The sequence below is a fragment of the Lycorma delicatula genome, chromosome 5, assembly GCF_047948215.1.
Source record: "Lycorma delicatula isolate Av1 chromosome 5, ASM4794821v1, whole genome shotgun sequence".
Classification (NCBI taxonomy): Eukaryota; Metazoa; Arthropoda; class Insecta; order Hemiptera; family Fulgoridae; genus Lycorma; species Lycorma delicatula.
This window is the reverse complement of record NC_134459.1, coordinates 154,127,273-154,141,297: the sequence shown is the minus strand read 5'-3', so window position 1 is coordinate 154,141,297 and position 14,025 is coordinate 154,127,273. Positions and strand designations below refer to the sequence as shown.

At 30.0% G+C, this 14,025-nt stretch overlaps 2 protein-coding genes across 5 annotated transcripts in view; one reads left to right on the top strand and one right to left on the bottom strand.

Annotated features, from left to right (window-relative positions):
* LOC142325503 (1-phosphatidylinositol 4,5-bisphosphate phosphodiesterase epsilon-1-like) overlaps positions 1-14,025 on the bottom strand; it is a 1,691,101-nt gene that overhangs the window by 783,712 nt on the left and 893,364 nt on the right. The gene's annotated exons all lie outside the window — the stretch shown is intronic.
* LOC142325505 (uncharacterized) lies at positions 7,801-12,884 on the top strand. Its single transcript, XM_075367355.1, has 2 exons — positions 7,801-8,088; positions 12,252-12,884. Exons 1-2 carry the CDS (start codon positions 8,050-8,052, stop codon positions 12,675-12,677), a joined length of 465 nt encoding a protein of 154 aa, XP_075223470.1. The 5' UTR covers positions 7,801-8,049; the 3' UTR covers positions 12,678-12,884.

The window sequence follows — 14,025 nt, the reverse complement described above, 5'->3', positions numbered from 1 at the left end:
ATATGAGTTACCTATATTATTTCACTAATACATTTCACTAAAACCGATCCTTACAGTCACAGTTTATTAATACAGAAAAAATCCAGTAAGTAATCATTTAATAAGACACGATGTAAAATATCAAGTTTTAACTAAAAAAATAAAAATAAAAAAAAAGCTGATAACACAGTTGCAGTACTTTACAATCACACGGATAATTTTTGAATATTTATTTCGACATCCGACTAGTTAAGTAAATGATTTGAATTAAAATTGTCACTAAAGCGTAAAATTATAAATTATAATAATTAAAAACATCTATTCAAAATCCTAACCGTAAGAAATATGGGAAAGGAACGCAAGAATGGCGGGAGTTTCAACATTTCTCCCTACAGATGGCAGAGCCTGGACAATGTCCCTTGCTGCTGTATCTTTCTATTATCGGGCGGATTTCATCGGTTATTTAGTGGCGATTATAAATTTTAAGTTATATTTATGGACGGATTTGGTAATTTGCGTTCCTATCCGTATGGAACATGGTGTAATTCATTTACTGGTTCTGACCGTGATAGACTAAGCTTTTGAGCCTAGTAATCCCGGCGTGATTCCCCTTCAGTCCATCCGCTGAAGTCCTTTCGGTACCAGAACCTATGGGCTAGCAGGAGTACCCCTAACGGAGCCCTAGTTATTTGAAGGGAGAAATGCGCCCCGTTCTCCGGAGGGAATCGCATATGCTGACTAAAAGAAATTGTGGTCTCTTCGTGGGGCGGTGTGGGGTGTTGTCTAGCTTTTTAAAGTTTTATCAAAATTTAATTGCGAAAACGGTCACTTTCGAGACCGGAATTTTTGTGCGGTTTCCATTTATAGGTTACGCAATATAGAGACTCCTAAGCCTGGTTTGTCATTTTTTGACTCTCGTACCGCCTCTTCACGTATGGCATGAGGCCGTTTTCTTATACCCTGTGGAGTACGGTCCTCTCTGAAGATGTTCCGGAGATGGCCGTGTTCGAACACGGCCGCTCTCCCGAAGTCTGCGTGCCTGCACCACTCCCACCTCGGATACGGTGTGTACTCCCGCATCGTAGCGAAGAGTGACGTTTCTGACGAGAAGAAATATGTACCTATTAAGATAGAAAAATATTTTCTGTTGAAATTCCAAATCCAAAATGTGTGACATGATACTCGAGTAATGATGTCTCCAAATAAGATTTTTATTATGGTATTAAGTTCGCCTTTTATGAGTATCAACATTTATTTCAGAATCAAAATTATAAAACCAATTCAAAAATAAAATTTATGGATAAACAAATTGAACCAATTGAAATAAAAACAAATATTAGACAAGATACTAAATCTCATCGATTTTCTTTAACTGTATGTTTAAAAGAATTATAAAAAATGGGAAAAAGAATTGAATAAACAAACTTATTTTGTAAAAAAAAAAGGGAAAATATTTCCATTAACCGTTTAGCATTTGCAGATGATATAGTCACTTTCAAAACGTTCTGAAGTGAAAGAATAAAATTTGAATATTAAGATTAAATCTCCTGGAAGAGAGGTTTACAAATTTTCTTTAAAAAACAGAATTTTTTTAAAAGATATTAAAAATGCTTCAAAGCAACTAAATTAGAAGAAACTGGGAGAATCAATAAGCTTGACAAATTTGAATACTTTAAAATTAACCATCCGAATTTTTTTTGGTAATGTTAACAATATAATGATGAAAACGAACATAACAAACAAAATTTTGTCATCACATCTATAATAGAGAAATCAATATTTGTAAATACAAAAGTAATATTCATTAAACCGATTTCATTGTACTTATCGGAATGGCTTAATGATATTATAACTAACGTAATTGAAACGATAGAGACTTTTAAGAAAAATTCTAAAAAACATTGGGAAATATAAATTAAATTTAGATAAGGAAATTTATAATAAAACAAAAAATCATTCACATACTAAAAAATTACTAAAGATGGACGAAGCAGGAGCGATATAAAATGCCGAATAGTACAAGCGAAACGAGGCTTCAGTCAGAAATATAATTTGTTTACATCAAAAATTTATTTAAATGTCAGGAAAAAATTTTTGAAAGTATATGTTTGGAGTGTCACTTTATATGGAAGTGAAGCTTGGACAATCGGAGTATCTGAGAAGAAAAGATTAGAAGAAATGTGGTGATATAGGAGAATGTTAAAAATCAGATGGGTGGATAAAGTGACAAATGAAGAGGTATTGCGGCAAATAGATGAAGAAAGATGCATTTGGAAAAATATAGTTAAAAGAAGAGACTGACTTATAGGCCACATACTAAGGTATCCTAGAATAGTCGCCTTAATATTGGAAGGACAGCTTGAAGGAAAAAATTGTGTAGGCAGGCCACGTTTGGAATATGTAAAACAAATTGTTAGGGATGTAGGATGTAGAAGGTATACTGAAATGAAACTAGCACTAGATAGAGAATCTTAGAGAGCTGCATCAAACCAGTCAAATGATAGAAGCCAAAAAAAAAAAAAACTAAAATTCTTTGATGATTATATCATCTACAACAGGTTAAGAGAATATTTAATCATTGCTTGTATAAGAAAACAACAATGTACGGTTTAAATTAGTAAAACAAAATTTGTAACAAAACTAAAAATTTAAGATTTAACTGACAGGAAGAATACAGAAAATATTGATACAAAACATGGAATTCCAAGAAAAACCCAAACTAAAAACAGAAAAAAGCATGCACAAACGAATGGTTTAAAAAAAAGAAAATTCTGAAACAATGAAATAGTATTGGCAAATAAAGTTTTAATGCATTTTTTCTTAGTCGGTCGATTGGCAAATAAATTCAATAAAAATTTAAAAGGTAAATCACTATTTTTACGATACAGAAAAAAATAATCTGTCAAAGCGGGCTCAGTTGAAATATTTTTCTATAAGGAATATTTTCATTCATTGTTTTGACGCCCATCTCATAATTTTTTATTTCGACTTATAAAAATTTGGCAATTTATAGACTGATTTCGTAAAATTTTTGAATTTATTCTTCTAATATTGTACAAGTAACTAACTACAAATAATGAATCATCAGCGTAGTTTTAAATATCCTTCATTGATCGAGTAATAACCAACTTCTTGCAAGAACCGATTTGAAGGACGTGTGTAAGCAATATGCGTCTTACAGATGAGTCTAAAATAATTAGTTTATTACAATATCAATATTTTTACTTCCTTATATGAAGTATTGTGATCGCGAAAAATGTTGGTTCCCAAATTTCAACGTTCAAAAACGATTAGCCGTAGGATTTTGAAAATTTGAATTTAGGACTGTTGTAACATCTAGTTGTGCACCTCCCCTTTTGATTGCAATCGACTGGAACTAAAACGCCCAAAATCCAACAAAAATTGGATTTTGGACTTTTTCTTGACTGCAGTAATAAGCCCTCATTGAGTGCTTTCCAACGATGTATCATAAGTAGTATTTTTTATTGGTTCCAGAGTTATAGCATAGTTATAGTAATAAAAATTTAATTAATGAAATATTTGGTCTTACAAGAGAAAGACACATTGGTTCGAATCCGACTTCATTTCCTTTTTTTTATTTAAATATATTGATTTACTAATTTAATTAACCTCTAATTGTAAAAAAAAATTGTACGATAAATAATAATAGCAATAAGATATTGAAAAATATCACAAGTTTTATTGATGAAATAAAATTTTATGTACTTTTTATTTAAAATAAAAATGTGTATATCTAATTTAATAGGCGTACAAGAAAGTCATGTGATGTCCACATCAGATTTTTTTGTAAATAATAGAATACATTATTACTATTATATAATATAAAGACCTCAGCCTTTAATCCGGAGGATCTGGGATCGAACCCCGGTCATGCATGGTACTTTTCATACTCTACAAATTCCCGTTTTTACATTACCACGTAAAAGCTTTGTTGTAAGCTTCTGTGGATTAATAAGTTAATAAATAAATAAGTATGCTACTTTGAAAATTAACAGAGATATTAATTTATTATAAACTGATTTAATAGATTTATATATATTTAATCTCCTATAATACGTAGTCGATAAATTTTGACCTTACGCAAACCGTCATATTGACTAATGAAACATACTTTCAATCGCCCTGCTAAAATACTGGGTTTTAATAATGATGAAATTAAACCACCACAGCTCAAAGTGATGGTATTATTGTAGATTTCTGTATTTTCCTGCCATTCTTTAGCACTTAATTACTGTGTCATAACTAATATTTAAATAGTTGATACCTGGATATTTTTTAAATTTTAGTATATTTTTAGATAAAACAATACGCCTACTATTTAAAAGTTTTATTTATTTTTCTTTAAAATAAATTTCAAAAATAATTTAGAATTTAAAAAATAAAATAATTTTTCCTTAAAAACAATGCAATCAATTTTTTCGTAAATAACACAATATTATATTCTAGGATAATTACATGTTTATAAAATTACGTAACTATTTTATTGACTATATAAAATAAAGGCGTACAGTTTTACACATTATTTTGTTATTTATATTTTTTGTAATTTCAAAATTTTCCAATAGTTTAGATCATAACTCTATGAATTTCACCATAAATAGGAATACGCAAAACGAAATTAAATATAATTCAATAATTTTAATACTAGACTGATAATCCCCCTTTTATTTTTAACGTTTCATGTATGAAAATCAGATTAAGGTAGATTTTTTTTAAGAAAGTTAAAATACAAGATATTTAATTAACAACAAAGAGGAGATAGATTTCACCTAGGCGAAGTAAGGGATAAAAAAGATTTCCAATTTGAAGTTAAAAAAAACTTCAAATTTACTAAATACGAAAATCGTTGCATGTGAAAATTCAGCATACGACAAGCCTCATCTTCTTACAATTCCAGCAACATCCCTTGCCGTAAGGTTTGGTCATATCAAAAATTGTTTCAGGCAAACGATTTAGGATATGTTTAGAGGAGTAATGACCATTTTAAACCGATTCGATACTCTTGCCTATTAAAGGAAGTATGATTTTCTTTGTCTTCGAAACCCATTTTTACCATCCCCTGGGCCAATGATTGGTGATATCAAAAAACTTTACTTATATAAGTTTTAGCCCTTATTCAAGTAATAGTAGGAACTTTAAACGAATTAAATATTTTACTTAATAAGAATGTTATAGCGATATTTGGTTTTTTTGAAAAAAGCCCCCGCATTTCCACCCCCAGGGTTCGATTTTGCCCATTAACGAACTCGACCGAGATTTTGGATTGTTATATATTATGTATCAATTTGAAAGTAACTGGCACAAAATTACGGCAGTCATCGTGTCCACAAGAAAGTGAAATATATATATATATAACTTTTGAACTGAAGGTGGTTTTGGGGTCTAGGAGATGTCGCTAAGATAGGTCGAAATACTCAGGAAGTTGAATCATGGTACCCTATACATTAGGTAGCTTTCTTATGAAATCTATCTATATGTTTATATAATTTATATCGTAAAATAGAAAAAAACAAAAGTTAAATTATTTATACTCGTTTTAAAGGTGATGTTTTTCTTTAAATCTGAAAAAAAAATTTTCGCGTTCACAATACTTCCTTTACTTCGTACATGGAAGTAAAAAAATGTCTTTTGTTGCCGATATATATTATTACATTATTTCATCAGATAATACAAAATAATTACAACCACGAAAAAATTAACAGAATTGTTAAAGTGAACAAATGGGTGATTGGAAAGGAAGGAATAATGTTTGGCGGCTTTCAAGTTCAGCAAGAATTTGACAATGGTTTGCTTCCCGTTCTCATTTTTAAACTAAAGTCAAGCCTACCACGAACAATCAATAGCTATTTAACCCAAGCTAAATAGCTACTTGATAGACAATTTTTACAAGTTAAACACAACCAGGAATCGTCTAACTATATTAACAATCAGTCAAGGATTCCACAGGGTTCACTCCTGGATTCGATTCTACATTTGATATACAATGCGGAAGACCATCCCAGTGCAGACGATGTCATAGTTACAGGCCTAGTCGATGCGGGCCTTGCCTTGGGTAAACTTCAAACTGGGTTGGACGTTATTAACGACTGGCTACATAGATAGAAAATAAAAGTCAATCCTGCTAAATCGAGTCACGTGACATTTACAGTGAAGAGAAATAATTGTTATTTCTAACAAAAAAATTCTATAAAAAATAACAAAACGAAATTGTTATTTCGTTTATCTAGGTTTATTTCTAGATCATCGTCTGACCTGGAAGGATAAAGTTAAAAAGAAGATAAATCAACGAAATACTGAATTTGTACGAATATACCGACTATTTGGTAAGAAATGTCATTTGACCCTGGCAAATAAATTGTTGTATGTCTTCTTGAAACCAATGTCGAAATGAAGTGCTCAAGTGTGGGGAAACCCACACTTTAACAGAAACGTAGAGGTCACACAACGATTTCAAAACAAAGTACACAGGATGATTTCAGGAACACCATGGTTCGTTAGGAACAATGTGGTTCATGAATATTTTAAAATTCCATGTGTTCGTGGAGAGATCCAGAAGGCCAGTGGGACTACATATCTATACTATACTCACATGTAAATCATCTAGCAGTGAATGTACTAGACAATTATGAAAACGTTAAGACTATTAAAAGAGACTCCACATACTGCACCTCGGTGAACTTTGAAGGTTAAGTGTATAATCCACGGGCTGGAACAGTGATGTCTACTCTTCTTGACAACTAGTATGTTACATTCATCTATCGTATCAGATTCTTGTTAATTCCGGTTACGTTGGACTCATTTTGAGGTGGATACGGTAAGGTTCTACTATCATTTAAAGGTTGTGTTGAATCAACAATGAAGGTACTATAGCTGTGTTCAATCGTATTCCATTAATTACGAGTATTAATCTTCTTGGAAATTATTTTTATTTTGTTATCTGTTTTTTGTTAACTAGTTTTGTAATTTATTTTAATTCTGTTATCAAACTTGTATTAATACAATCTAATCATGTGTTCCTGATATGTATCGCTACTGTTAATGTTGTACTTGACGAGACTATCACTGAATAGTTTTCAGACACGTTTTATTTAATCAAACAATTTATTTATGTTTCCAAGTTTGTAGGAGAGACCGATTGCAAAAAATACATAATAAAAATTTAAAAAAAGTTATAATTACGATAATCTTATAATTACCTCTTAATCTTCTGAAAATTACCCTCTTTAAACATGGATTATTTGACCAATAATAAAAATTCTTTCCCCAGAAAATAAATTAAGTCTTAATCCAACACTAAGCCAAGTTCATGTTTGAACATGACTTTTTCGCCTTTTTTTATTAGTTATAGATTTATTTTCCTGTACACATCTGGATTAAAGATTTCTACAGACATTTCCAGTTAAATAATTTTTTTTTATAATTAATATATACAGGATACAAGAATTTGTGTATTTTTTATTTATTAATTTTTCCCTACGTTGATATTGTTGTTGCCTATTATAACATTTTCAAACAGAATACGTATTAATTAAACGTATACATTTTTACGATGTTTTCTGATAAACATATGTGTTTAAATTAAAATATAAATGATATACTATACTAGAAAGCATTCATTTAAGAATAACAATACGTGATTAAAAACGTAATTTTTATACAGAACAATTAAAATTAATTAATTTGTAATAGAAGCGGATTTGTAAATTAATTTGTATCTTGTTCATTTATCTATTAATATTTCTGATGAGCAATTGATATGAAAATTAAATACGAACGACTCCAATGAATGACGGCCTAATTAAGATAACAGCTGTTCCTTTTTCGGAAGAAATATTTTAAGCCTTTTGCTTAAATCAATAAAATAATAAATTACTTGTATAAACTACGTAACAACTTTGTTTATTGTAGCCTATACGAAAAAAAATTATTTACAGAACTGGATAAATATTACTAACAAAATTAATAAGCCTAGTTAATCGATTAGTATATAAAGCTCAAATAAACCATATTAATTACCATTAGTTGCCTAAGAAGACTAATTCAAGTACCATGGAAACCGGTAAATTATCTATCTTCTTAACCGTCCTGGTAAGTCGGAAATTTTACAACAGTTTATTATAATAATTTATCGATATTTCTGTTTTATAAACGTTATTGTCCACCGGTTTTGAATTATTATAGAGAACCGATTTTAATATAGATAAAAGATTGTTTTGGAATCGTTTTAACTTTTCACACTAGATTTAAACGGGCGTATTATATATGTAATAAGACATATATTTATTAATCTCTTGAGTTAAGCAGTCAACTATACAAACTTATAATTTAAATTCACTACGTTTCACTTTGAATTCTCTAAGGTTCCTCAGGTGACAATACACATTCATACACACGTCACACAGAATTCTCTTGCATAGTAGTAAGAAATTAACCGATCTACCCACCCTGGACAACAATTTTGTCCCCACCCTTATTGTAATACATCCTCCTACTCGCACGTAACTCACCTTATCTTTAGATAATTATATGTATCTCCTTATATAACCTGAATACTATTTCGTCCGTATTGAAACCTCTACGATACACATATTTTTCTCAAAAATTACAAACAAACATTACTTTCCTTAAAACTAAATTTATAATATAAATATGATTTAAAAAAAAATTAAATTAACATATGTGTTGCTTAATCCGGCTATGTCCGTTCTATTGTTGACAGCATTTGTATTTTTCTTGTTGCAGGAGTAATCCTTTTATGTGTATTTTGTTCTTTGTCTAATACACATTTTGGTGCTGTTGAAATCAAAAGAGTGTTTATGTTGTATTGTAGGTTTAGTGAGCGCTGTCACTTTCTTTTTTCTATATTTATGCGATCGAAAAACATACAATAAAACATAAACACTCGATTGATTTCATCAGCATCAAAAAACAAAACACGCATAAAAGGACCACTCCTGCATCAAGAAAAGTACAAACGCTGTCAACAATAGAACGGACATGCCGGATTAAGCAATATATATATTCAAGATAAGTTCTAAAAAGGGAAAATGATTAACATTATTTTGAAAAGCATCTAAAATATTTTTCTACGAATAATTAATTATAAAAGTCAAAGCTTGTGCATAAAAATATTAAATATAAAAATTACAGAATATAAAACATATCAAATCGGAATTCGAAACAAAAATTTTTCAGATAAAGAGAAGTCAAAGCTGAGATTATAGCTATTATTTCCTGGAAATTCGGTAACACAAAATTTTGTTTATAATTTTTACGAAAATTATACGAACTCTATCCGTAAAATATTCACCATAACACGAAGTAACCTCAATAGCTTGGTGATGGCCTATCAATGTAGAAAATAAAGATGCAAAAAACTCCCACTAACTTCTTTACTGAAGTAAGACATAGCTAAAAAAAAAAAATGTATAAAGTAACTAACTTTTTTGGGGAAGGGCAAATGTTAAATAAAACGTTTTGGTAATTTGTGCTCTTGATAAAACTTCAACTTTTTAATATAGGACTTTTGCTAAAGTATTCCCGCAAAGATTTGAAATTTTATTTCAGCCAAAACTCTCCCACCATTTTACAACCTTTGCAAAAGTGTAATACATTCTTTCAAAGTAGTTGTTTTATTTGATGTTAAACAAGAAAATATAAACTGTTTGCTGCCTATTCAAAAGAAATAATAAAGGAAGAAGTATACGCTTGGAAGGAAATTCATTCCGATTTAATGGATTATATTTTTTAGATTTTAGCGAAATCAAAATTTTCACTAAATCAAAAGTTTAAAATAATTAAAGAATTAAAATAAATAACTGGAATTAATATTTATTTTTTGAATTTTTATTTTCAATTTAGGATTACTGTTTAAATAATAATTGGAGGTAGATAAACATTTCGAAAATAATGATTTACTGTTATTCTGTATTCTCTTTATCCTGGATTATTTTTACTTCCTTGTACAAAGGAAGTATTGTGATGGTTCACAATACAATAGTCAAAATGGATTTAAGGATGGTTCCTTAAATCCATTTTGACTAGTTTCGGCGTGACGTCTGTACGTACGTATATCTCGCATAACTTAACAACGATTAGCCTTAGAATTTTGAAATTTTGGATTTAGGACTGAAATCCTAGTTGTAACATCTAGTTGTGCACGTCCCTTTTTGATTTCAATTGACTGAACTAAAAGTGTCCAAAAAAGCCCAAAATCCAAAAAAAAATTGGATTTTGGAATTTTTCTTAACTGCAGCAATAAGCCCTCGCTGAAAATTTTTCAACGATATAACACAAACCTTGGGTTTCAGACGATATATTGCAGCTGATGGATGAACGTAGAAAATATAAGAATGCTAGTAATGAAGAAAGTAAAAGGAACTATCGACAATTAAGAAATGTTATAAACAGGAAGTGCAAACTGGCGAAAGAAGAGTGGATTAAAGAAAAGTGTTCAGAAGTGAAAAGAGAAATGAACATTGGTAAAATAGACGGTGCATACAGGAAAGTTAAGGAAAATTTTGGGGTACATAAATTAAAATCTAATAATGTGTTAAACAAAGATGATACACCGATATATAATGCGAAAGGTAAAGTCGATAGATGGGTGGAATATATTGAAGAGTTATACGAAGGAAATGAATTAGAAAATGGTGTTGTAGAGGAAGAAGAGGAAGTTGAGGAGGATGAAATGGGAGAAACAAAACTGAGATCTGAATTTAAGAGAGCATTAAAAGATTTAAATGGCAGAAAGGCTCCTGGAATAGACGGAATACCTGTAGAATTACTGCGCAGTGCAGGTGAGGAAGCGATTGATAGATTATACAAACTGGTGTGTAATATTTATGAAAAAGGAGAATTTCCGTCGACTTCAAAAAAAGTGTTATAGTCATGATACCAAAGAAAGCAGGGGCAGATAAATGTGAAGAATACAGAACAATTAGTTTAACTAGTCGTGCATAAAAAATCATAACTAGAATTCTATACAGAAGAATTGAGAGGAGAGTGGAAGAAGTGTTAGGAGAAGACCAATTTGGTTTCAGGAAAAGTATAGGGACAAGGGAAGCAATTTTAGGCCTCATATTAATAGTAGAAGGAAGATTAAAGAAAAACAAACCAACATACTTGGCGTTTATAGACCTAGAAAAGGCATTCGATAACGTAGACTGGAATAAAATGTTCAGCATTTAAAAAAAATTAGGGTTCAAATACAGAGATAGAAGAACAATTGCTTACATGTAAAGGAACCAAACAGCAACAGTAATAATTGAAGAACATAAGAAAGAAGCCGTAATAAGGAAGGGAGTCCGACAAGGATGTTCCCCGTATCTCCGTTACTTTTTAATCTTTACATGGAACTAGCAGTTAATGATGTTAAAGAACAATTTAGATTCGGAGTAACAGTACAAGCTGAAAAGATAAAGATGCTACGATTTGCTGATGATATAGTAATTCTAGCCGAGAGTAAAAAGGATTTAGAAGAAACAATGAACGGCATAGATGAAGTCCTACTCAAGAACTATCGCATGAAAATAAACAAGAACAAAACAAAAGTAATGAAATGTAGTAGAAATAACAAAGATGGACTACTGAATGTGAAAATAGGAGCAGAAAAGATTATGGTGGTAGAAGAATTTTGTTATTTGGGAAGTAGAATTACTAAAGATGGCCGAAGCAGGAGCGATATAAAATGCCGAATAACACAAGCGAAACGAGCCTTCAGTCAGAAATATAATTTGTTTACATTAAACATTTATTTAAATATCAGGAAAAAATTTTTGAAAGTATATGTTTGGAGTGTCGCTTTATATGGAAGTGAAGCTTGGACGATCGGAGTATCTGAGAAGAAAAGATTAGAAGCTTTTGAAATGCGGTGGTATAGGAGAATGTTAAAAATCAGATGGATGGATGGGTGGACAGGTGTCTTTAGACACCTGTCTGCATTAATGCGACCGTATATGTTTGTTTTTTTTTGTCCTACTTATTTATTTACAATTTTTAGTTGACTTACAAAAAACATATTTAGATTTCACTTATTATAGAAACATTTAGTTTTTTTTAGATTGATTTAGGTCATAGAATTTCCACCTATTGAGCATCAGAAATAAATAATTGATCTTACATTATTTTCATTCATAAAAAGTAAATACATATTTAGTCGTTTTTAATGAACATTTTTTAAACTATAAAACGATTTATTACACTTATTTATCTGTAAAATTTATATGTTAAACTTTACTATTTTGTTCCAGTTAATTGGAGTTAAATTATCTACTACTACTCCTGTCACCACAACAGATGCTGTAAGTGCAGCAACTAATCTAGTGGAAACCGGAAAAGCACAGGCTACAGCTGCTACAACGGCTGTTACAGAAACAGTTACGCAGGGATTGTCAGCCGTACCTGGAGCATCAGCTGTTGTTTCCAACTTGCAAAATACCAAAAAAGGCTTAGAAAATATTGTGACGAGTACCCTTCCAAAAGTGTTAGATGTAAACCTTGAAGCAGTAGAAAAAACGACAGAAGCTCTAGCTACTGGCGTTACAGGTATGACACCAGAAGCCTTACAACCTACAGTGAAACAGTTAACTGGAATGCCAAATAATTTAATAAAAATGGTTCGTACTGGTACTGCTTCATTTAATCCGTTAAGCCTTTTCGGTGGACAAACTAGCTAATTATTGGAGCTAGCATTTCATTAAAACGATAATCAATTACAATGTGACATCTTTATTAATCTTTAAAAAACGCAATTTATTTATAATAATTAATTTTCTTTATCATCTTTAATAATTGTTATAAATATTTACTGTGCAAATAAATCTGAAAGAATTAAGTGAAATTAAAACCATTGTAAATGAAATAAGTAAAGTTGCTGCACATTATTTTCTTTCCTTATTTAATTATGGATACCTACTTATTTATTTATTACTTTAAGTAGGCACATGCGTAATTTTGGTGTATTATTTTTAAGCAAGAGAAGAAGAATTTTTTCTATAAATAGATATATAAATAAATAATTAACCATTTTCTACTACGATCCATCAATTTGCTACATACGAGTATTTCTTAATAAATGCGAGTAATGTAACTTTTGAAGCCAAAAACTTACTAAACTAGCGAGTTGGTTTTGTGTGATAAATTAACAGTAATCTTAAAAATAATATAAAAAACTTTTTAACTGAAACAAAATTCAGAATAAATTAATACAACTTTTTCCCCCATAACTTTACGTAATAGAATGCCAATCATGACCCATACTGTTTTTGTCAGTAATTTTAACGTTGTAAGTTCAACACCTACTGACTACATGAAGATACTCGATTATACATGAAGATACCCAATTATAAGAGCGTGATAGAAAACGATTGTATAATTTTTTTTTCTTTCCAAGAAATAGTTCGATATTCATTTCTTATAACCAAAAAATAAAGAAAGATAATCTCTAATTATTACAAAAATATATATATATTTTTTTGTTATTTATGAGAATCTGAAAAAAAAACGAACCAAGACTACTGTAAAAATGATAAAAATTATTTTTTAATTATAACTTACCATAAAGTTTTTATGGCCCTTGTACAATTTTGATTTAATTGAAGCTTTGGTTTTCTCCGTGATTGGTAGTTTTGCAAATGATAGTTATTTCAATTAGGAAAGTTATTTTTTCTGTTAATAATAAAACTGTAATTTTTGTTCCGATAAGCTGAATATGTATAAGTAATTAAAGGTAAAAAAATATTATTTTAGAACAAAGTAATATTTCAAAAAAATAAACAATATTTATGAATATAATACACACACACACACACACACACACACACACAAATCACTTTTACGAATCACTCCTCTGTACTTTATACAAATATATTTGTTTTATTAAATCAACCAAAGGACAGAATAAATAAAGTAGGATGACTTACCTTATTTCACTATATATGCTAGGAGCGCTTTTACGATTTACTCGCATCATCAGCTTCATTATATATTCGTCTTAAATTACATTACAAGCTTCGTAAAATATAA

What these genes read in the sequence shown, in the direction of transcription:
- LOC142325505 (XM_075367355.1), top strand. Translation starts at nt 8,050, where the DNA reads ATGGAAACCGGTAAATTATCTATCTTCTTAACCGTCCTG. An exon ending in CTATCTTCTTAACCGTCCTG is followed by an intron (nt 8,089 to 12,251) that starts GTAAGTCGGAAA and finishes ATTTTGTTCCAG; the next exon opens with TTAATTGGAGTTAAATTATC.